A 25,981-nucleotide genomic window follows, 5' to 3' on the forward strand; every position below is an offset into this window, starting at 1 on the left:
GTTTGGTTTACAAAAGTTGTCTTATTTCCTTTTTATTAGGTTATTTTGGAATTTGCGGTGCTGTTAGATATATGTAGTTCTAAAATGTGTTTATTGTTGTTCCTTGTATGTGGACTAATATTCTTCAGTCATACACATATGTCTGTCCAATCAAAGTAGATATTTTTGTTTTATTGTGCATGTTTTTCATCAATCTTTATTTGTAGGTTAGCAAAAGTTCCCGAGATGATATTACAAGTTGCTAGAGTTCTGACTGGAGGGGATGATCTCCCAGGATTTTTGAGGAATCATTTTGTTGGCCTCCTTAATAGCGTGGATAGGAAAATGCTCCATGCGGAGGACGTTTGCCTGCAGAAACAAGCTATACAACGTATTGAAATGCTGATAAAATTGATGGGTTCTCATCTTAGTACTTACGTGCCGAAACTAATGGTTCTTCTTATGCACGCTATTGGAAAAGAAGTACTACAAAGTGAAGGTCTGATTGTCTTGAATTCTTTCATCCAACAATTGGCTAATGTATCACCATCTAGCATCAAGTATGTGATTTCTCAAGTCTTTGCTGCACTTGTGCCTTTCCTGGAGAGAGATGAAACTTCCACACATTTAGAAATGGTGGTAAAAATTTTGGAAGAGCTTGTTTTAAAAAACAAGAGTATACTAAAGCTGCATATACGTGAATTCCCTCCATTGCCTTGTATTTCTGCTCTGACAGAGGTGAACAGAGCTATACATGAAACTCGTGGGTCAATGACTCTAAAGGATCAGCTACGAGACTTTGTTGATGGTTTAAATCATGAGAACTTGAACGTGAGATACATGGTGGCATGTGAATTGAGCAAATTGTTGAACATGAGAAGCAAGGAGGTTACAGCTTTGATAAGTGCTGAAGCTGATCTAGACATGGATGTTTTGAGCTTACTAATCTCATCCTTGCTAAGAGGGTGTGCTGAGGAGTCAAGGACTGCAGTGGGCCAACGGCTGAAATTGGTTTGCGCTGATTGTCTTGGAGCACTAGGTGCTGTTGATCCTGCCAAAGTGAAGAGTTTTTCAAGCCAACGATTTAAAATTGAATGTTCTGACGATGATCTAATTTTTGAGTTGATTCAAAAACACTTAGCTCCAGCTTTGGGAGCTGCACCAGATACCATAATTCAAGATTCAGCGGCATTAGCCATTCAAGAGCTTCTAAAAATTGCAGGGTGTAAGGCATCACTGGATGAAAATGCTGTTGCTTCAGTGTCACCATCATTGAAAGACAAAGAAGCTTCAAAAACTGTCACATCTGATTCTTCTGATGGTAGTAATGCAATGAGTATGAGAGGTCAGAGATTGTGGGGACGCTTCTCTGATTATGTGAAAGAAATTATAGCACCTTGCTTAACCTCCAGATTTCAGCTCCCGAATGTTGCTGACTCTGCAATTGTTAGTTCGATTTATCGACCGGGTATGTCATTCAGAAGGTGGATATTCTTTTGGATAAAAAAGCTAACTGCACATGCCACTGGGTCTCGTGCGAGTATTTTTCATGCTTGTCGAGGTATAGTGCGGCATGATATGCAGACAGCTGTTTATCTGCTACCTTATTTAGTTCTTAGTGCCGTCTGTCATGGTACAGAGGAAGCACGATATGGCATAGCAGAAGAGATCTTGTCTGTTCTCAATGCTGCAGCAGCAGAGAACGGTGTAACTTTGATTCATGGAATTATTGGAGGGCAAAGTGATGTTTGCATTCAAGCTGTGTTTACTCTTCTTGATAATCTAGGACAGTGGGTGGATGATGTTGAACGAGGATTGTCACTTTCTCGATCTGGTCCATCATCGTCTTCTAAGCATTTGGTGGCCAAAACGAAGGAATCAAGTTCAAATGTTCAAGTTGATCAGGAGCAACTCCTGGTTCAGTGTAGATATGTTTCACAGCTTTTAGATGCAATTCCAAAGATCACACTTGCTAGGGCTTCCTTGAGCTGTCAGGCCTATGCTAGATCTTTGATGTATTTTGAGTCATACGTTCGAGGAAAATCTGGTTCTTTTAACCCTGCGGCTGAGAGGAGTGGCATCTTTGAGGACGGAGATATTTCATATCTCATGGAAATATATAGTTATCTTGATGAGCCTGATGGTCTATCTGGCTTGGCATGTTTACGTAAATCCTTGAAGTTACAAGACCAACTTTTGATAAATAAAAAGGCTGGAAATTGGGCAGATGTTTTGACTTTTTGTGAACAGGCTTTGCATATGGAACCAACTTCAGTTCAAAGGCATTCGGATGTTCTTAATTGCTTGTTAAATATGTGCCACCTTCAAGCCATGGTTACTCATGTGGATGGTTTAATTACGAGGATTCCTCAGTACAAGAAAACGTGGTGCATGCAAGGAGTGCAGGCAGCTTGGAGGCTTGGCCGGTGGGACCTGATGGATGAATACCTCAAGGGAGCTGATGAAGAAGGTCTTCTTTGTAGCAGCTCTGAGAGTAATGCTTCATTTGACATGGACGTAGCAAAAATTCTGCAGGCAATGATGAAGAAGAATCAGTTTTCAGTTTCTGAGAAAATTGCTCTGTCCAAACAATCTCTGATTGCCCCTCTTGCTGCTGCTGGCATGGATTCTTACACACGTGCTTATCCATTTGTTGTGAAACTTCACCTTCTGAAAGAGCTTGAGGATTTTCATAACCTTCTTTACAATGACTCTTTCTTGGAAAAATCATTTCATGTAGATGATCAGGAATTTTCAGAAATGATTCAAAATTGGGAGAACCGGCTGAAATTTACTCAGTCATCACTCTGGGCAAGAGAGCCACTTCTGTCCTTTCGGAGGCTGGTTTTTGGTGCTAGTGGTCTCGATGCTCAAGTTGGGAACTGCTGGCTTCAGTATGCAAAGTTGTGTCGCTCGGCTGGTCATTATGAAACAGCTAACCGTGCAATTCTTGAAGCTCAGGCCTCTCATGCACCTAATGTCCATATGGAGAAAGCAAAGCTTTTATGGAGCACCAGACGGTCTGACGGTGCTATCTCAGAATTGCAACAATCTCTTCTAAATATGCCTGTGGAAGTTATAGGATCTGCTGCAATGTCATCAATAACAAGCCTTTCCTTGGTTCCAATGAATCCATCTTCTTTGATCTGTGATACTCAAGCTTTGAATGAGAATAGAGATATTGCAAAGACTCTTCTCTTATACTCGAGGTGGATACATTGCACTGGGCAAAAGCAAAAGGAAGATGTCATCAATCTTTATTCAAGAGTGAAGGAGCTACAGCCCAAGTGGGAGAAAGGATATTTTTTTATGGCTAGGTATTGCGATGAATTGCTTGCAGATGCCAGGAAACGCCAGGAAGAGTTTTCTGAACAAGGTCCGAGAAAAGCGTCATCATCTTCTACTGCTGTTGGTCCTTCAAATTTAAATAATGAGAAGCCTTGGTGGTCTTATGTGCCTGATGTACTCTTGTTCTATGCGAAAGGACTTCACAGGGGTCACAAGAATCTATTTCAAGCACTTCCAAGGTTGTTAACTTTGTGGTTTGACTTTGGGAGCATCTACCAAAGAGTTGGTTCATCATCCAACAAGGAGTTGAAAAGTGTTCATGGAAAGGTTCTGAATTTAGTTTATATGCTATTTTGATTTCCTTTCATCATATGAGTTGTACGTCTTTTATTATTATCTACTGCCTTTTTTTTCTAGGTTCTGAGCATCATGCGAGGTTGTTTAAAGGATTTGCCAACATATCAATGGTTGGCTGTACTGCCTCAGTTAGTTTCGAGGATTTGCCATCAAAATGAAGAAACTGTTCGATTGGTCAAACACATAATTACCTCTGTTGTCCGACAGTATCCACAGCAAGCTCTTTGGATAATGGCCGCAGTTTCAAAATCCACTGTTCCTTCAAGACGAGAGGCAGCTATGGAGATAATCCATTCTGCAAAAAAAGATTTCAGTCAAGGAAACAGTGGCAACAATTTGTTTCTTCAGTTTGCCAGTCTAATTGATCATTTAATCAAGTTGTGCTTCCATCCCTGTCAACAAAGAGCGAGGAACATTAATATTTCTACAGAATTTAGCACATTGAAGAGAATGATGCCATTGGAGATTATTATGCCAATTCAACAGTCTCTGGTTGTTAATCTGCCGACATATGATGTGAATCCCACTGATTCACTGAGGTCTGACATCTTTTCTGCCACAGAGCTTCCCACAATATCAGGAATAGCAGATGAGGCTGAGGTTCTTTCATCACTTCAGCGGCCTAAGAAAGTATGGTGTTTTTTTTTCAGTGTTTTGACTTTTGCAAAGTGCTTTGAATATGTGAAATATATTTTCTATTTTACTGCCTCATGTAGTAGTGTTCAAGTTTCGTCCTATATCCTTTGCTCAGGAAGGAATTTTTTTTGTCACATCTCTCTTCCCTTCGATAGATTATCATAGTTTTCGCACCGAGAATTTTATGCTTGGAAGCAGGCTATAGCTTTTCATCATATTTATTAATTATTACAGATATGCTGTAGGAGATTGCTTCTTCTTCTTCTTTTATTTATTTGTGTTACTTTTTCTAAAGCTAGCTACCTAGGCAAGCCAGCTCACACGCCTGTGTGATGCAAGCAAAACAATTTATTTTTCGTACTATGATTTCAATTTTAATTGTGTAACTATATTGGTTCTTCAAATAGGCATAAGATAAAATTCTGCTGCATTTTGAGCATGTATATTGGTATAATTCTTCAATGTAATCACTAATTATCTATTACTCATGCCTTAATGACTTGACTGTAATAATATAAACTTTTCTTAATTACAGATCATTCTATTGGGTAGTGATGGCATTGAGCGACCATTCCTCTGCAAACCCAAGGATGATCTCCGAAAGGATGCTCGCATGATGGAGTTCACAGCAATGATTAACCGTTTGCTATCCAAATATCCAGAAAGCCGTCGGAGGAAGCTCTACATACGCACCTTTGCTGTGATACCTCTGACAGAGGATTGTGGTATGGTAGAATGGGTTCCTCATACTCGGGGTCTTAGACATATACTGCAAGACATATATATTACTTGCGGTAAGTTTGACAGGCAGAAGACAAATCCCCAAGTTAAGCGAATATACGATCAGTGCCAAGGTAAAATACCTGAAGGTGAAATGTTGAAGACAAAAATTCTTCCTCTGTTCCCTCCCATTTTCCATAGATGGTTTTTGAATACCTTTTCAGAACCAGCTGCTTGGTTTAGAGCGCGGATAGCTTATGCACATACAACTGCAGTTTGGTCTATGGTTGGACATATTGTGGGGTTAGGTGATAGACATGGTGAAAATATTCTTTTTGATTCTACTACGGGTGACTGCGTTCATGTCGATTTCAGTTGTTTATTTGACAAAGGTCTGCAGCTTGAGAAGCCTGAACTGGTGCCTTTTAGGCTAACCCAGGTCAGAAGACTTTACTTGATTGATAATTTAACTTTTAGATAAACTTGCACGTTTTTTATATTCAAGAATTATGAGCAACCATCAATTTCTACTATTTAGCGTAGGAACAGCCAAATTAAATTTGACAATTAGTTTAATATTTTTATGCTGTTGTCCATGTAGAGGTTTTCATTAATAGGAGCTCACTAAAATGCTATATGACAAAATTTAGTTACCCTTTGTGTTTATGTATTCTCGACATCTTTCAAGTAGATGGCATTTGTATCCACAATTTTCGCTTTTCTCCTCCATGCTGCCATTAACAGAAGTTCACCAAAATGCTATCATTGAAATCAATTTACTACCTTATTCATTTATTTGTTCAATAGCTATCAAAGCAGATGGTATTCATATCCCTAATTTTCGCTTTTCTTCTCCATGCTGCCATTTTATCGTCAGAACATGATTGATGGATTAGGAATCACTGGTTATGAGGGCGTTTTCTTGAGAGTTTGTGAAATTACTCTTTCTGTATTGAGATCTCATCGAGATACTTTGATGAGCGTACTTGAAACTTTCATTCATGATCCGCTTGTGGAGTGGACAAAATCGCACAAATCCAGTGGTGTTGAAGTTCAGAATCCACATGCTCAGGTTTGGTTGTTTATTCTTACGGTCTCTCTTGTAGATTATACAGTTTTTTTATTATTCCATTTTTAACACTTAGCTGAATTGCTCAAGCTAATCCCCATGCTCTTTTAATACTGTTACAGCTAGCCATCAGTAACATTGAGGCTAGGTTACAAGGTGTAGTTGTTGGTGTTGGAGCTGCACCATCTTTGCCCCTGGCTGTCGAAGGTCAGGCTCGTCGATTAATTGCTGAAGCAGTCGCACACAAGAATCTTGGGAAGATGTACATATGGTGGATGCCATGGTTTTAGATATGATGAGGAATCCCAAAAAAATTGGAGTTTCTTTTCCATCCGCAAAGATCAGAGAAAGGTTTTTCCAGTATTCTTTCGAGTCGGCCTAACCTTTTCTACCCATCAACTTGGAAGGGTTTCTTGGAGAACAGATTCTTGGAGAACATAGGTATTTAACAAAACCATTTAAGAGAAATATATATCATATTAGGCAAGTTTACATAATTCTCGACTAATTTTAGGACAATTACTTGATCTTACCACATTCGATTCGATCGTGAGAAAATGGGATATCTTAGGTTGGAGGCCTACGTAGAATTTGAACCCGGTCCAACAAAGCTTCTTTACATTTTCACTTGCTCCAATCATTAGTAGATGAACTTAAAGTGGTTCAAAGAGAGGTACAAAAACTTGCTGCATAGTAGGTTCCATCCCCTTTAATGGCCTTCGTTACAATAAATGGGAAAGTACAAGAACCAAAATACATTTTAAAACTATAGAGAGATTGTAGGTGAACCGTCCTAAAATAATTTATCTAGATTTGCATTTATTTCCAAGAATCAGGATTGTACTGCAAGAGCTTAGAGAATGTCCTTGGTTTCACAAATCTTCTCTAATAAAACCTGCTTTAAACTAGATGATGAATTTGCTAATTTTGACTTATTGGATCTCTTTACTGATCGTGGTACAGGATTTTCGATGAATGGATTTATCAGAGTCTGACAGTGAAGCAAGCCTTCTGCATAGGATGTGGGTTAAAATCTCATTCAAGTTCATGATCTCTTCAAGTAAGCACTTGCTATTATTACCTTCGAAACTCAAAGGTCCGGTGCAACTTCTTTCATATGTTCTGGCTCGGGTTATATGTTCTCATTTATTGAGTTGCATGAATGCATTTTTTAGTTTATTGTGCTTGATTTTGATTGTATATTTCAATTTTCACTTTGCATAATGTTGCTTCTTTTTTGTTTGTTTGTTTGTTTTTTTTTGTATATCATTGTAAATGAATGCTAGTAAACTTCTCACTAGGATAGTTCTTGTTAGTATTGTCTATAATATTCAACGGAAGGTCTTAAAGGGATGGTTTTATGCCAAATCTTTGAAATGCTTTGAGAGAAGTTCCCTAACTTATCTGGGTTTCGTTTGAAGCTCTGAGTTGTGTGTCTAGTTGGTATTTGGAACTTTCAAAAGTGTAACAATTTTTGTTTCTAAACGACATGTGGAATAGGATATTGAATCTCTGACCTTGACCTAGAGACTGATGGTACATACATGATGCCATTGGAATTATGTTCATTCTAATAGATTTTTGAACTTTTAATTTTGTATCTAATAGGTTGTTAATTAATTTGATTTTTTAAAATCAATTGATCTATTAGATGTAAATTTGAATTTTATGTATGATGGAACCTCGAATTTTTAATTTTATCTAGTTGATTGACAAAAATTTTAAAATATAAGAGTTCAAAGATTAAATTTATAATTTTTGAAGATTGAAGGGCCAAATAAATATAAACCACAAGATTTTGAGACACCATCTATAATTTAGCTGGGCTTTAATAAGAGACAACTCAAGAAGCTGATGGAGTACTACTTTGGTATTTGTACTTTTGATTTTAGTTTATTTTGGTCTTTATACTTTTAAGACGATTATTTTGGTCTTTATAATTATAATTTTTATTTATTTTGATTCTTGTATTTTCAAAATGTTCATCTTAGTCTTGGTGCTTTCAATATTGGTTCATTTTTGTCCTTAAGCTTAAAATAAAAAATAACAATTTTGAAAATGAAATGAAGGAATTAAAATAGTCACCTTGAAACTACAAGGATGAAAGTAAATATTTTAAAAGTAGAGAGACCAAACTAAAGTGGAAGAGACCAAACTAAAATGGGAAATTGACAGGAATAGTCTCCTTAAGTTTTTATCTTTCAAAACTAGCACATTTTTTTAGAATTCGTAACAAGAGTTTTTCTCGGTCCATTTCGTCTGAGATCGACTACGAAGATTTACATAAAAATTTAACTTTTTCTTGGATTGTTTTGGGTGAAATCCTGGGAAGTTAACACTGAGATTCAATCCAGTTTTCTAAATAATTATGCTTTCCAAATTTTTTATCAAATCTTACCTCATTTTTTAAATCTTTCCACCCAAAGATCAAATTTTGCCCAAAAAAGGAAGATTTTTCTAACAAAATTAACATTGAAATTCTATATATTTGGGCTATTTGGGTTTTTACGGTGAAATCTAGGTAGATTAACCCCGAGATTCTTTATATTTTCCCAAATCTTAATTTTTTATTTGCAAAATTTGATCTTTTACAAGATTTAAAAACACAATGCATTTGAGATCCATTTAAAATATCATAATCGGTAAATTCATTTGTAAATTTGGAAATTTGTATACCTACGAGAACTAAAATTAATGTAAAGATTTGAAAAATTATATAAAAATTTGATATAAGATTTGGTAAAAATGATAGAATTTGGAGAAAATTCGAAAAGATATGAAATTTGGTATAAGATTTGGAAAGATTATATGATATAGGAAAATTGTCTGAAATAACATCTTTTAAGTTTTCACCATACAAAATTAGCACACTTCTTGAAAATCCGTTCAAATAATTTTTTTCGGTCCATCTCGGGTGAGATGGACACCAAGATTTAGTTAAATATTTTATTTTTTCTAACTTATTAATTGTTTTGGGCATTCTCTCGCTACATCTTGCCAAATTAAACCTTGAGATTTGAAGTAAAAAAAATCGAAAGGTTATGTAATCTCCTTAAATCTTTCCAAAATTAAAAAACGACACTACCAAATATTACACGATTTGGAGAAATTTGAAAAGATAATTGGTAAATTATTTAGATAGTAAATCATTTAGAAATTCGTGTAAATATAAATTGGAAGTAAGATTTGCAAGATTTTATGTAAGACTTGGGAAATATTGCAAGAGGAAATTTGAGAAGAAATAAGGGTTGGTATAAGATTTGGAGATATTGCATATAATTTGAAAAAATTATGTGGATCTCGGTGTTAATCTTGAAAAAATAACAACGAGATTCTATATTTGGGTTTTCTTCGTGAAATCTTGGGCATAATTAACATCGAAAATTGATATATTTGAGCTTTCTCGATAGAATCTCGGTCAAGAATAACACCAAGATTATATATATATATCTGACATCTTACCCAATTTTCATAAAATTTAAAAATGTTGAATCAATTTGAAAAATATATTTTGATAATAGGATAACCCATTTGAAAATTTGAAAATTCATATAACTGTGAAAATAGAAATTATGCTAAAGATTTGAAAGTTACGTAATAATTTGATATAATATTTAGTAAAGATAACTAAATTTGGAGAAAATTTAGAAAGATAAGATTTGGGAAGATTATATAAAAATATAACAAATGTCTAATCAAGGGAGATGTATCGAGAAGACCCAAAACAATCAATAAGTTATAAAAAGTTGATTTTTTTTTACAAAATCTCGGTGACCGATCTAGTCCAAGATGGATTGAGAAAAACTATTGTTATGAGTTATAAAAAAATGTGCTAGTTTTGTAAGGTAAAAATTTAAACGTGCTATTTCTGATAATTTTCCAATAATATATGGTAAAATTAGTAGAATCTCGCTATTAATGCCTGAGATTTCACCGAGAAGGTCTAAACAATCGATAACTTAGAAAAAGTTAATTTTTTAAACTAAATTTCAGTGTTCGATCTCGTCTGAGATGGAGCAAGAAAAATAGTTTAACGAGTTTTCAAAAAGTGTGCTAATTTTGAAAAGTGAAAACTCGATAGTATTATTTCCTGCCATTTTCCAACTAAGTATAAGGACGAAAGTCAACATTTAGGAAAATTTGGGTCGATGACCTAAAATTTGGGCCCGTAATGCTAAATGACCTATTTTTCTAAGAAAAAAATGTCGAATGACCCTCCGCTGATTTCATCACCATATCAAATTACGGGAATTGCCCCTCACGATATTGGTCTCACCCGCGCTTCAATTGATCTCGCTCTCGCTGTCGCTCTTCCATTGTGATGTGATTGTTTGTTAGTGTATGAATGATTTGGCAATTTTCATGAAATCATTTGTCTAAAACCTCAAATCATTAATACGCTAAACATATAATGATAAATTCTTTAAAATATCAACTTCATTTTAACTGTGATTTTTTTCAACGGAGTTTTATTGAACGAGATTTTCCAAAATGGAGGATTTCAGAACGGGGTTTTTTATAATGGAATGGATTTTTCTGGAACGTGGTTTCATTGGTGTTTATTGGAACGTGGTATGAAAATAGCATAATGAAAGGAGTGAGAGAGTGAGTAAGAGTGATAATTACCAAGGGTTTAGGGTTTTGAGAGAGAGTGAGAGAGAGCGACAATGAGAAAGTGTGAGCGAGAGAGAGAGTGACAGCGAGAGAGCATGAGAGCGAGAGAGAATGACAACGAGAGTCGCAAAAGCAAAAGAGAGCGACAATGAGAGAGATTTAGAATTGAAATTGTGTATTAGATGATATTCATCTTCTTATACAAACTTAATGAAAAATGTACTCTTGCTTTGTAGAATGACAGAAAAGCGTCTACTCATTCGATACGGAGGTGATTGGGATGAGAACCAAAATTTGTATATTGGAGGCGAGCTAATAGGAATTATTGTGCCTATTACATTGAAGTATGAAAAAAATTAAAGCTTACGTTTACAGAGTTACAAATGTTAGTTCTTCAGAGTTTGATGTTATCATGAGAGTTATGAAGGAACTCGTATTGAAGGTGATCCTTGAGAGGAAGTGAATGGTCCAAATTCCATGAATTATTGAAAACATAATTTACAATAAACATACAGTAGATATGCATTCAAAATAAATTACAACATACTTGATACAAGAAAAATGGTTCAAGATACATTATCCTTGAAGAACTTTTCTTCGTGTGACTCCCTCAAACAGTCATGGGCCTCGAATAGAAACAACAACTCTTGAAGACCTTCTTCAAAATCTTTCGAACAGTAACAAGGGTACTACCATAATGAACCTTTAGTATTCTCGGGATGAGAACCTAAGAGCGGTGGGCTCTAACTATTTTGGTTAGGAGGGAAAGTTTGAGTGTGGAGGAAGAAGATTGAGGAACACACAAAACTTTTCTGCAATTCTTAGTCGTTTAGCAATCACAATGTTTGCTGTCCAGGAAGAAGAGAAAACTAATTTTCTTTTATTCCTCTTGCCACAAAAATAATAACCACCCACTTAGTCGTCAAAGAGAAAAGAGGGAAGTTATCATTTAAATAATAATAAAATAATATAAATAAATATGATAACTAACTTATCATATTATATTTATATTAAACTATATGTTATATCAAATATAACATATAACCTATAGTTTTAATATTGTATCATATACAATATAAACTATAGTTTCTTTTCTCTATTTTATGACATTTAATATAAATCATATTTATATTAAATTTAACAATTATGAATCACATTCATAGAAAATATATTTGAATCTCATTCAAATATTTATTTCCTCCCATTAAACTATAATGTATCAATTACATTATGACAATTATATCATATATAATTGAAACAGTTTAATTATATCATATATAATTATATCCCTCTTATTAATTTGAACAATTCAAATTAACCCAAAAACAGATTCTCAACTAAATCATTTTGAGCTACCAAGGGGACCTTATGACCTGTAGTTTGAAGCTTCAATAGTACATGAATAATTAATTAAACTCTTTAATTACATTATTCACCATCCGTGTCGGACACTCCACTAAAGACTGATAGCCTCCACTCTTCGCACTACAGATATATTTTTGTGTCCATTGGATATAACCAATTAACAGTACAATGACCCTTCACAAATTGCTCGTAAGTATAGCTGGACCAAATTACCATTTTGCCCCTGTAGTTGTATCTAACTCCTTAATTACCACTTATTCCTCTAATGAACAATAGATCTGTTGGGATTTGTGCCATAAAGTCTCGTGCCCTATAGTTTGTAAACAACCTTATAAGAATGCTTGTGATGTATAATATATATGATATTTACTTCACTTCTTGACTTTACACATTTAGATATTTTTTATTTTACCACAAACCAATAAACTTAATATCCCTGGTTGTCTTTATGTAACATAAGCATGTATGTAGTGACATACAAGTAAATCTTGTCTTAAGTGACAACCAAAATGGTATGAAGTATATGGATATAGGAGGGAAACCTTATATTGGTAACACTACAGACGCGACCCGCTTTGTGAAATAGTTACAAGTGTTGTGACTTGTCACAGATGGTCTGATCTTGATCATTCGTGTAGGGGACATGCGAATGAGGGCGTCCTATACAAAGAGTTTGTATAAGACCCGACCTCGAAGTGTTAACGTCTCGTCATATAACTCTGTTCATGATTGAGACTTCACTTCACTAGGATGACCATAGGTAACATGACCTCAATCTTGAGTGAGTTGGGAACTCCTGCCATTGAGGGCGATCCTTTGATTTGCATGGGTGTGAGTGGCCAGAGCGCCAACTCAAACCTATTACTTTTGGGATTCGTCTGATTTGGGAGCTGGGAACTCAGCTTCACAAGATGGAGTTCACTCCTTCCCCGAAGCAGGGGTAAGTAGATAGATTGCTCTCTAAAGGGCTGATCCCGAGGCTTGAACGATCTGGTGCCACACACCTTTTTAGGGCCCGAGAGGTGTTCACACATAGTAAGACTATGTTGTATTATTCATTAGAGGGATCAGTGGTACTTAAGAAGTAAGATGTAACTACAGGAGAAAAATGGTAAATTGGCCACCTGTACTTACGAATATCTATGAAGGGTTATCATTATGATGATTGGTTATATCCAATGGACATAGAAATATATCTATGGTAATAAGAGCTCAACTGTCGGTCTTTAGTGGAATGTTTGACAGTTAACGGATGATGGATATCGTGGCTAAAGAGTTTAGTCAGCTATTCACATACCGTTGGAGCTTCGAGCCATAGGTCTATAAGGTTCCCTTGGTAGCTTGGATACAAGTTGAGAGTCAGTTCTTGGGTCAATTTGAAATGTTCAAATTGACAAGAGGGAGCTTCATTATATATGATATAATTGAACTAGTTAATTATATATGATATAATTAACTTTATGTATAAGATACATTAATTTGGAGGAAATTGGATATAAATATGATTTATATTTAGTGGAGGAAAAATACTATGATTAATATATGATATTAATTCATAGGTTATAAATATGATGTGATGATATTCATTGTCTATTAATTGGACTGTTAAAGGGGTAATAGGACGGTGTCTCTTCTATTTTCATAACGGATGAGTAGTTGAAAGATCATTTTGAGACACGGTGTGTTAAACATTGGATGCGTGGACGTTATGTTGAAAAGTGTCATCGTTTAGCAAAACCTGTGCCTATACGATAGTGCTTAAACGATCACTTACCTATACGATAGTGCTGAGCGATCGCTTAATGATTGCACCCACACACGCTATTTACTAAACGATCGTTTACCTTTTCCTAAGCGATCGTTTAGCGCCCGATATTCACTAAACGATCGTATAGACGATCGCTTACCTTTTCCTATACGATCGTATACTTTACCTAAATGATCAAGCATTTTATCTATACGATAGACGAGCCTATCTTCCACTTGCTTGATCGTTGTATAAGATCTCCCTTCCTCCTTCTCTCTACCAAATCTGTATAAAGCCCACCCTTTGGATTCTCACTTCAAGAATATTGAGGGTTCTGAGTGGTAGTGTCGTCCCCGTTTCCTTCTGTTCGTGTGGAGACTGTTCGAGGTAGACGATTGAGTTTTGCTAAGCGATAGCTTACCGTCTCAGCAAAAGAGAAATTTGCCATGAAGAATAAGTCTTCAATTGGTATGATCTCTCGATCTCTTATTTATTGTTCCTTTGAGCATGTCAACAATTTAACATTATAAATGCATATTTGTGTGTTTGAATGTATTTGTGGAAATTCTGTCACAATGAATTGGAAAGATCCGTTTTCGCTCGTAGGTACTCTTGAATAAGAGTTCCTTCAAAATCATAGTCCTACTATGACTAACCCCTCTCAGGCCAGGAGAGAGTGTGATGCCACATTGTTCAAGACCCGGAATCACCCTTAAGAGAACCATTTATCTACTTACCCCTGCTTCGGGGAAGGAGTGAATTCCATCTTGTATAGTTGTGTTCTCAACTCCCTAATCAGACGAATCCCCAAAATAGTAAGGCTTGTTGAGTCGGTGATCTGGCCACTCTCACCCATATAAATCAAAAGACTGCCCTTATAGGCAAGAAGTTCACAACTCACTCAAGATTCAGGTCATGTTACCTATGGTCATCCTAATGAAATGTAAGTCTCTATTATGAATGGTGTTATATAACGAGACTAAACATTTTGTGGTCCAATTTTATCAAACTTCTTTGTATAGAGTATCCCTATGCGTATGTCTAATACATGAATGATCAGGATTAGATCATTTGTAGTACTTTACAACAATTGTAACTAAAGCGAGCCATACTCGTAGTGTCACTAAGATAAGGTACCCAACCTTATCCATCCACTACAGACCATTTAGGTTATCACTTAAACATGATCCACCTGTATGTCTCCACATACATGTTTAAGTTACAACGACAACCTTGGATGTTAGTTTATTGGTTTGTGGTTAATGCAACTATAATATCACATATTTTATAGACAAAGTGAATAAAAATGTCATATATTATTAATCACATAAAAGTTTATTCATACAAAGTTTACAAACTATAAGACCTTACGAGATTTAAGGCATTAACCCCAAAATTCACATCAGGCTCGATTTTCACCTTGGGCTCGCCCTTGACATTGGGCTCACCCTTCACCTTGGGCTTGCCCTTCATATTGGGCTCAACCTTAATCCTATATTTCTTCAACGCTTGTGGTGGAAGCAACTCAGGATGCAGTAGTGTCAATGGGGGAAAATGTGGTATATCAAGAAACAACATAGAAAGATGTGGTATCTCAGGGAGAGCGGTGGATACTGTAACGATGGGGAGGATGGGCTCAATGGATGGTGAAGGGATGAGGTTAATAGATACGGTGGAGGGATGAGGTTAATGGACTCTATGGAGGGTGTAGGGATGAGGCCACTGGTCTCGGTGGAAGGTGTAGGGATGGGGTCAATGGACTCTATGGATGGTAGAGGGATAGGATCAATGGGCTCGATGGATGGTGGTTGGATGAGGTCAATGGACTCGGTGGATGCTGGATGGATGGGGTCACGAAACCCGATGGATGGTGGAGGAATGGGGACACTAGTCTCGATGGAAGGGGGAGGAATGGGGTCACGGGACTCGGTGGATGGTGGAGGAATGGGGTCACGAGACTCGGTGGATGATGGAGAAATAGGGTCATGGGACTTGATGGAATCCATGCCTAAACCGTACATCGTTTACAAAGTACATTAGGTTAAACACTACATGTTATATATTTACATTAGAACAAGTTCAATATAATAATATGTACTCGACACAAGGACCACAGTAAGTTGGTGATTATTTGTACATCGACCTAAATGACACTCAAATCGAATTTCACATTTTTCAAGTCTGACTGCACATTGTCCAATTTATCCTCCATCATAGACACTCTTTGGTCTATGTCACGAAATGATGTACGAATGCTCACACCCCTCATGGGCTCCGAATGGGATGTATTCGGTTGAGGCAACATTTGCTCCTTAATTGGGGGCACATACTCGTCAATAGACAACTTATGAGACTCATTATGAGGAGGGTGAGTCTCACGTTCTTCAGTAGAGAGCTTGTGAGAATAATGCTCATCGAGTTTTGACTCATGGGACCGATGCTCATAACTCTTGTAGTCACTTGAGTGACTATGAGCATCCTCATCATGGTGTGATCTATGTGTCTCTGAGGAGCTCATCTTAGCATCAATGTGCTCGTATGCGGGTCGTTTATCAACCCTAGTGTCCCTATACTGCCTCTCCCTATCCGACATGATCAGTGGTGTGAGTGTGATCTTTGTCTGTACAAAACAGTGAAGAATTTGTTAGTTATATTTGAAATTCACCATAAATCCAAGTAAATTTTGATGTAATACACTAACCTCGTTGGATTTAAACACGTCTTGTTGTATTGTTTTAGTCGGCGGTAAGTATGTACACTCCCAACTCAGGAATCGAGGACGACATGTCTACTTAGTCGGTTTGCAACTTTTCAAAAACTGTTGATATGATCTCGTATGGCCACCACCTACCATAATGTTGGGTTTTATGCCCTAAAACTCATAGATAGTAAATGTTATTAATTGACTGTCATCAATAAAGAGTTATGGATTTAATTCAATAAATATTATTGCTTGTATTGTTGTCTTTTTTGTCTTAATAACCCTAAATCCAATAAACTAACATCCAAGGCTATCTTATGAGTCTTGAAGTGTATGTGGAGACATACGGGGATCAATGTTCAAGATATAACCTGAAGGGTCTATAGTATATGGATAAGGTTGGATACCTTATCCTGGTAACACTATGGATATGATCCACTTTGTATTTGATACAAACATAATGATCCAACACATTTGTGTAGGTAATACGCGAGTGGGGTATCTTATGCAAAGAGTTTGCATAAGACTAGACCGCAAAATAGTAATCACTTGATGTAACACTGTTGACTAGTTCGGTTTCTATTTCAATATGATGACCTGTGCGACTTAGTCTTAATCCTGAGTATATTATAAACTCCTGTTCACGAGGGATTTTCCTTTAATTTGCATGGATGAGGGTGGCTAGTTCACTGACCCAATATGCCTACTATTTTGGGGACAAGATCGAGTGGGGAGTTAGGAACATAATAATACAAGATGGAATTCACTCATTCCCACCTTAAAGGTAAATAGATGAGTGTTCCTTTAAGTGGTGTCTCTGGGACTTGAACAGAGGGTCCTATCCTCTCGTTGGCCTGAGAGGGTTTCTGTTTATTGGTTGTACCATAAACATATTGTTCATTAGAGGAGCATTGGTACTTAAGAAGTCAGAGGTAATCCAAGGGTAAAACCGTAATTTGACCCCAATTGGAGTTACGAACACTCGTGAAGGACCCCCAATTGGAGTTACGAACACTCGTGAAGGACTAACTTGCTGGTATTGATCTATATCCATGGACACAGAAATATATATGTAGTAAAAAGAGTGTATCTGTGGGTTTTTAGTGGAGTGTACCCACAGTTAACAAATATTAATTAATTTGGTTAATGAGTTTAACCAATTAATCTCATATTGTTGGAGCTTCTGATCTATAAGTTCATCAGGTCTCGTCGTTAGCTCATTAGAGGTACTTAAGAGGGATAATTTGAATTGTTCAAATTAATTTGAGGAAACTATATATTAATGTGATTAATGCATAATTATGGATATAATCTATAATTAAATTGGAAAGTGATATTTGAATATGATTCAAATTAATTAATTCAAATGAATTAGATTCACAAAAAATTAATTAATGGAGAGGTTTTGCATATATACATGAGATGTATATGATAATCCAATATATACATTAAATTGGGTGTAATGTATAAATAGTTATTAATTAATGTGCAAATTAAAATTAAATAAGTGTTATTTAGTTGAGCTAATTGATTAAATAAGTGTTATTTAATTAATTATAGTAAAGGAAAATATTAGGAAAGGGGTTTGACCCTTCTTTATATAAAGACTTGCCTATGGCTCTTTGGACGTACACAAAACACAATACACAATACCATAGTGTTATTGCGCAGAGTATTCTCTAAGAGAATCCTCTCTACTCTCCAAAAGTATTTTCTCCTCTCTCTTCCAATAGTTGGATACCACCTATCCCTCTATTGGAATCCCAGAGAATAACGAGGTTACTCTCGTGGTAGTGTTCGAGATTATTCAAGAAATTGTTCGTGATCAAGATCATTGGAGATCCGTTCGTTGGAACTAGGAGAGGATTGTTTGTGGCACTTGGGAATCTATAAAAGTAAGAATTGTTCTAATCTTTTCTTTAATGTATGCTAATTTACATGCATATATATTATGTTTTGTATAATGATTTTGTTTAATATAAAATCGATATGGGATGCAAGACATTTTAATAAAATTCTTCCGCTACGGGATTCAATCCATGCACATAGTTCATAAACGATTATAAAACAAGAATAAATAGTAACTCATATTGTAACTAAAATAAATAGATCTTGTATGACCAATGAATGGATATTACTTGGAATGCATGAGGAAACCCCGATAAATTGTGCTTGACAATGTAGTTCTTATTGTTCTTGGACCTTTTTTTTTATAGTTATCTGCCTTGCCACTCAATCCTCTTTGTAGTCCAAGCAACGTCCTCTCTCATAGCACGTTTTCCCATTCCATGGAATTAAAGTAATTCAAATCCTCCACATCAATTAATAATGTCTTGTCAACATTGTCCCCCATCTTCTCCCTCCCTATCATACCCAATTCAGTATAATAGATCAATGTCATCTTCACAGCATCTATGTCGTCATCAAACTCCATCTCCTTGTACACTGTCTCTAAGGAACCAATACGAATGTCCCTTGCAAAATCATTCTTAAAGTACCTACTACACAATAATCAAAATACTTCACCCTTCCTGACAACTATTGGATTAGGTGACCGCCATAATTCTGTCACCAACAGGAAGTCTTCTTTGGAGAATATAACAATCGCACCATTCAAATCGAAGGTCATTGTATCCTTCCTATCGTCTACAACCTCCCTCAATATAATGTAGTGGACCAATAGACTGTTGAAGATAATGTCTATGTCCATGAATTGCCCAAATACCGCCTCTTGAAGAGGGAAAGCTGATTGAGAGTAAGTTTCTCTTTCACAATTTTGTTAGCCGCCCCAATGTGAGAGGATAGGCTGGTCATTTAGCCTAGAAACAATCCTGGGGAGGAATCTTGAATTGTCTAACCACACTGCACATAATAACAAAGAACATAAGAAATTAAGCATTTTGTTCAATACTCGATATACGATGTACGATACTTGATTCACGATACTCAATACTCGATATACAATACACGATTGCTCGATAGTAGATGCACGATACATGCTACATAGTGTCCCTTACTCGATACATGCTACACAATGTTCCTTACTCGATACATGATACATAGTGTCCCTTATTCGATACACGATACATGATGGCTCGATTTAATTTTCCACCTTCATGACTTATCCTACTCAAACCCTAAACTCTAGATGGTTCGAAATACCAAAAATATGGAAACCAAAACGAAAAAATTCAAGCTTTAGCCAACCATGCAAGATACGAAACCGAAATGAAAACTGTATCGGTCGAGTATCATGGAATATGATGGAAAAATATAATAAACAAAGAGACTAATGATGCCAAAATATAAACAAATAGAAGAATGTTACATGATGCAGAGAAAATCGAGGGAGTTTCGAGTGTAGAGGTGTAGTCGTCGAGGGATATAAAATTGGAAGATGAGAGAGAATAGTCTGAGAAATAAGTTGAAGTGGTGAAATAATGGACTTCAAACGGTTTAAGAATTCAAAAAGGTCAAAGCGATTGAGTATACATTAGTCGAGTATCGAGTATGACGTGGCTATGATCGAGCATACATGTGTCAATTGCACACATATAGAAGGACAACACATCCAGGTATCGAGTGGCCATGCTGAAAAAACCTATGGAAGTCCTGAGCGAAAATGTGGATCATCCCAATTTTTGGTTTTTCACATAGCACAAATTACAGAAACAATTATGCAATTCACAAAAAATTACAACATGCAATAAAATTGAGAAAAGGATTAGAAAGGGAGACTTACCCTTGAAGAACCTTTTCTTCACATATTGCATTTTCTCCAAAATGGCCACGTACTGCAATGAACTCGAAACCAGGGCCACCACTATGAAAATTTTCTTTGTATTATCTAGGATGAGAATCCAATGAGTTGTGTTTGCTTTTGGAATTTTGGGAGAGATGGAGATGAAATTTGAGAGGGAAAGGAGACTTGGAGATTTTTAAAGAGTTTTTCTCAGAGAACCTTTTCTCTGTTTTCTATACAAACCAAGAAGAAGAAGAAAACCGGATCACCACTCAACTCTCATCTTGATCGTGAGATTAAAGAGAGAATTAAGGGGAGGAAAGTTATTTCCCTCCCTTTAAAATTCAAATTAAAATTAATAAATTAATAAATTAATTTTAATTTAAAAAATATATATGTATGTATGTATGTACGTACGTACGTACGTATGTAAATATTTGTTATATCATATATAACATATAACCTATGGTTTAATATTGTATTATATACAATATAACCTATAGTTTTAATTCTCTCACTAATGGTATTTAATATAAATCCCATTTATATTAAATTCAATTATATGAATCCAATTCACATAATTAATATTTGAATCATATTCAAATATTTATTTCATCTCAAATAAAATTTATATTATAATGTATTTGATAGAGTATAAAATAAACAACAGAAGAACTCATAATCAATAAATACTCTAATTACACTCAATTTGAGTTTTAAAGCATGCATATAAACTATTATATAAAGTAGGGTTTCATAAGTGTATTACCTTTGATGAAACTCTTTAAATTCTTGCTCCTCACCACGAATTCAACTTACAAACTCACAATAGACCACCAAGGGGATCTTCTTTACTATCCTCTAACTCAGATTGTGTGGTGGAAACACTGAATTGAGGTCAATTGAATAAGGTAGGAAGAAGGTTTTGGAGAGTAAACCAGAGTTTCAGAAATTCCAGCAACATTACTTTGTTCAAAGTTGAGATTCAACTTATTTAACCAGGTTAGCCATGCATGCACTTACTTAGCTACTAATTGACAGTTCAATTAGCACTAAGTAAGTGGAAAAGATGTCTCAATTGGGTGAAAACACCCCAACTGAAGAGAAAAAATTGGAGAATTCCACTCGAAGTGGAATTTTCCTATTAATTTTCAATTTTTCATTGAATTTAATTTTTACTAAAATTAAATAAAATATGAATTTAATTGAAAAAATGTTTTATTTAAATAATTAATTAATTAATTAATAATTTAATATCAAATATTAAATAAATCAAACACCTAATTCATACATGAATCATATTCATAATTCAATTTTTAAATCAATATTAAATATTCTAATCTCTCTAATTACGTTTAATTTTGATAAATTAAACGTTAATTATATCAAATACAATTAATCAAACCCTAAATTGAATTTGAATACTTTAAATTCAAAACCCTAATTTCGAATTTGAACATTTCAAATCCACTCAATTCACTAATCCAAGATATAATTTTACGAGCTAGTAGAGGGATCTTATGGACCTACAGTTCATGAGCTCCAACGATTTGAGATTAATTGGCTAAACTCTTTAGACTGAATTAATCAATATTTGTTAACTACCGAGACATACCATTATAACTTGATAGTTGCACTCTCCTCACTGTAGATATATTTTTGTCCACTTTAACTATAATTAGTAAGTCGATCCTTCATAGGTTGTTCGTATTTAAAATAAGTCAAAATTATCGTTTTTCTCCTGTAAATACTTGCTCCTTAAGCTCTCATTGATCCTCTATTGAATAATTGGTTTATAGCCCAACTTATAAACCATGACCTCTCGATCATGAGAGGGCGGGACCCCATTGTTCAAGACCAGGAATCAGTACTTAAGAGAACAACCTATCTACTAACCCTAAGTTGAGTAGGATTGAATTTCATCTTGCAGGACTATGTCCCCAACTATCTATCCCATATTATCCCCAAAATGGGAGGCTTGTTGAGTAGTGTTGTTGAACTACTCTCACCTATGTAGATTAAATAATAATTCTGAATAAACAAGAGTTCATAGTTAGTTCAAGATTAAGATCGAGTTACCCTAGGTCATCAAATTTCAAATAGTCGATTTTAACAGTAAACGGTTGTTATAAAGAAAAGTGACTATCTCGAGGTCTAGTCTCATGTAAACATCTTTTGCATAGGATGCCCCCACTCGCATGTCTCCACATGAATGATTTTGTGATCACATCATTTGTATCAGTATACAAAATGGGTCGCACCCAATAGTGTCGCCGGGATGAGATACCCAATCTCATCCATATACTCATAGACCATTTTGGCTATATACTAAAACTTGATCCACATTTTTGTCTCTACATAAAGTTAAAGTATTCATATTATAGCCACAGATTCGTTTATTGGATTTTTATAATAGAATTCAATATCAATAACATTTTATTGAATGAATAACTCAATAATACTTTTATTGATAAACAGAATATGTTTCCAATATTTACGAACTACAAGTTTTAGGACATTCCCAACAGTATCAAATGCTTTATATTAATTATATCATATATAATTAAATTAAATCAATTATATCACATATAATTAATTCACTCATTTAATTTGAACAATTCAAATTAATCCAAAATTGATTCTCATTAAATCCCTTTTGAGCTATAGAGGGGACAACATGGACCTATAGATTAAAGTTCCAATGGTACTTGAATAATTAATTAAACTCCTTTAATTAAATTATTCAACATCCATTAACTGTCGGGCACTTCATTAAAGACCGACAGTTACACTTTTCGCAGTACAAATATATTTATGTATCCATTGGATATAACCAGTTAACAATATGATGACCCTTCATAAATTGCTCGTAAGTACAGCTAGGCCAAAATTACAATTTTACCTTTGTAGTTACATCTAACTCCTTAAGTACCACTGATCCCTCTAATGAATAATAAGTCATAGTCCAACTATGACCAAACCCCTTTCGGGCCAGGAGAGGGTGTGGCACCATATTGTTCAAGCCCCAAAATCATCCCTTAATGGAGTTATTAATCTAGTTACCTCGATGTCGGGGAAGGAGTGAATTCCATTTTGTGTAGTTGTGTTCCCAACTTTCCAATCAGACGATTTCCCAAAATGACAGGCTTATTGAGTCGACAATCTGGCCACTCTCACCCATACAAATCAAAAGACCGCCTTCATAAGCAGGAGTTCACAACTCATTAAAGATTCAGGTCATGTGACCTATGGTCATCCTGGTTAAATGTAAGCCTCAATTATGAATTATGAATGACGTTATATAATGAGACTAGTTATTTCGTGGTCGGGTCTTATACAAACTCCTTTGTATAGAACACCACCGCTCACATATTTCCATATAAATGATCAGGATCATATTATTTTAGCACTTTACAACAATTGTAACATCTACAAAGTGAGTCGTATTCGTAGTGTCACCAGGATAAGGTATCCAACCTTAGCCACCTACTACAGACCATTTAGGTTATCACTTAAGCATGACCCACTTGCATATCTCTATATACATGTTTAAGTTACAGATGATAACCTTGGATGTTAGTTTATTGTTTTGCGGGTTTAATGCTACTAAATGTCAAATAAAACATCTCATATTGTATTAAATAGATAAAATGTTTGTACAATACAATTACAAACTATAGGACCCTACGAGATTTAGGACATCAACCCTAACAATCTCTCACTTGTCCTAAAGATAGTGGGGTGTATAGTATACAAGTCATACTAATATACAAATACACAAAGCAATAAACTTGGGCGTAAAATGCGTCCAACACAAAATCTCCCACTTGCCCTATATTAAATGTGGCCTTTCTCGTAGACCTATACTCTGGAAGTGACCTTCAAACACCTTAGCCGTGAGAGCCTTTGTAAATGGATCAACAACATTGTTCTCTGAAGCTATCTGTGTGACGATTACGCCCCGTCGATACACAATCTCTCGGATGAGATGATACTTCCACTCTATATATTTTCCGCGCTTGTGACTTCAAGACTCTCGGGAATTAGCCACAACACCACTATTTTCACAATAAAAGTGATGGGCTTTGACAAGTTTGGAACCATTTCTAGATCAGTCAGAAATTTCCTGTGCCACACAGTTTCCTTAGTAGCTTCACAAGTTGCTACGTACTCAACCTCCATGGTAGAGTCAGCAATACACCCGTGCTTGGTGCTCCTCCATTAAGAATAAACATTGATCCTAATGTGGATTTCCTAGAATCCTTATCAGTCTAAAAATCAGAATCCGTGTATCCTGTAAGGATCAAATCCTTAAAATCATACACGAGCATGTAGTCCCTTGTTCTCCTTAGATACTTGAGGATGTTCTTAACGACGGACTAGTGATCAAATCCTGGATTAGACTAATATCTATTGACTATTCCCACTACATAGTAGATCTCAAGTCTAGTATATAACATCACATACATCAGGCTGCCAACAGTCAATGCATAGGAGATCTATCTCTTCAACCTCTTGAGATATCTTAAGAAACTGTTCCTTAGACAATATAACTTCATGTGTGAAAGGGTGTGAACCCCTCTCGATGTTCTGCATCGAAAATTTGACAAGCATCTTGCCAATATACGGCGCTTGAGATAGGACTAAAGTTTTGTTCTTTCGATCTCCAAAGATCTGAATACCTACAGCAAATTACGTCTCTCCCATTAGTTAACGAATGGGGGTTAATTCGGTGTAATGAGTTTAGCCAATTAATCTCAGATCGTTGGAGTCCATGATCTGTAAGTCCACGAGATTCCCCTACTAGCTCGTTAGCTTTAGAGTAGTGTGATAAATTAATTTGAAACGTTCAAATTAGAATTAAATGAATTAGTAATTATATGAGATATAATTACATATTTAATTTTAAGAATTAAATAGAATTGGAGAATTAATATTTAAATATGATCTAAATATATGATGGTGGATTTGTGTAAAATTAATTTAGTATTTGATATTAAATTAATTAAAATTAATTAAATTGTTTAAATAATTATTTATTAATTTTATTAGAAAATTAATTTTGCAAAATTAATAATATTTTCAATTTTAGAAATCAATTGGAAAAAATTGAAAAAGTTAGAAAAACACATAAAATGGAATTATGCTTTTTTCCATTAAACTTTCAACTTGCTCACACAAAACCCACCCATTTGGCTTCAACAACTCCAAGCATGAGCTGCATCTCATGCAACCATCTTCTTTGCATGATAGTCTGTAATATATTGAGAAGATTGGAGTGGAATTGAGGCATGCAAATATAGAATTTTTGCTAAAAAATTCAGGTTGAAGAAGGTATTCTTCAAGTGGGTTGTTGCTATGAGTTCTTCTCCAAGTTCCCTTCATTCAAGCTTATTTTGAGTCCCATAACTCAATCTAAATCTCCAATAAAATAGTGAGGAAGTTCTTGAGGTGGTCTACATCAAGATTTGGAGAAGTTTGTAGTTGAGAATCAAGATTTGAAGAAGTTTTACAAAGGTATAGCTTGAAACCCTCTTGTTTTAGTATGAGCATGCTTTAGTTATTGCCAAAATTAATGAATTAGAGTGATTATTGATCCTTGTTGCTTCCGCTACCTGCTGATAAACTCCAGCAGTAACCACCTCTCGTTCCTTTAAGGTATCCTACAAATAGACATAATTTTGTACGAGGTGACAATTTCTTAGGATTTGCCTCAAGCACATATGTTGGACAACCCCAAATTTTGAAATGACGTAAACTACC

General features: G+C 35.3%; 1 protein-coding gene across 1 annotated transcript in view; it reads left to right on the forward strand.

The window, feature by feature from the left end:
• LOC120077404 (serine/threonine-protein kinase ATR) overlaps positions 1–7,577 on the forward strand; it is a 37,058-nt gene extending 29,481 nt beyond the window's left edge. The window contains exons 22-27 of the mRNA XM_039031287.1: positions 207–3,594; positions 3,685–4,254; positions 4,796–5,419; positions 5,858–6,052; positions 6,172–6,490; positions 7,013–7,577. Of these exons, the coding sequence (XP_038887215.1) occupies positions 207–3,594; positions 3,685–4,254; positions 4,796–5,419; positions 5,858–6,052; positions 6,172–6,339 (4,945 nt within the window). The 3' untranslated portion in view covers positions 6,340–6,490; positions 7,013–7,577. The remainder of the gene's footprint in view (positions 1–206; positions 3,595–3,684; positions 4,255–4,795; positions 5,420–5,857; positions 6,053–6,171; positions 6,491–7,012) is intronic.
• The last annotated feature ends 18,404 nt before the right edge of the window (positions 7,578–25,981 follow it).

The sequence above is a fragment of the Benincasa hispida genome, chromosome 5 (assembly GCF_009727055.1).
Source record: "Benincasa hispida cultivar B227 chromosome 5, ASM972705v1, whole genome shotgun sequence".
NCBI classification, from domain to species: Eukaryota; Viridiplantae; Streptophyta; class Magnoliopsida; order Cucurbitales; family Cucurbitaceae; genus Benincasa; species Benincasa hispida.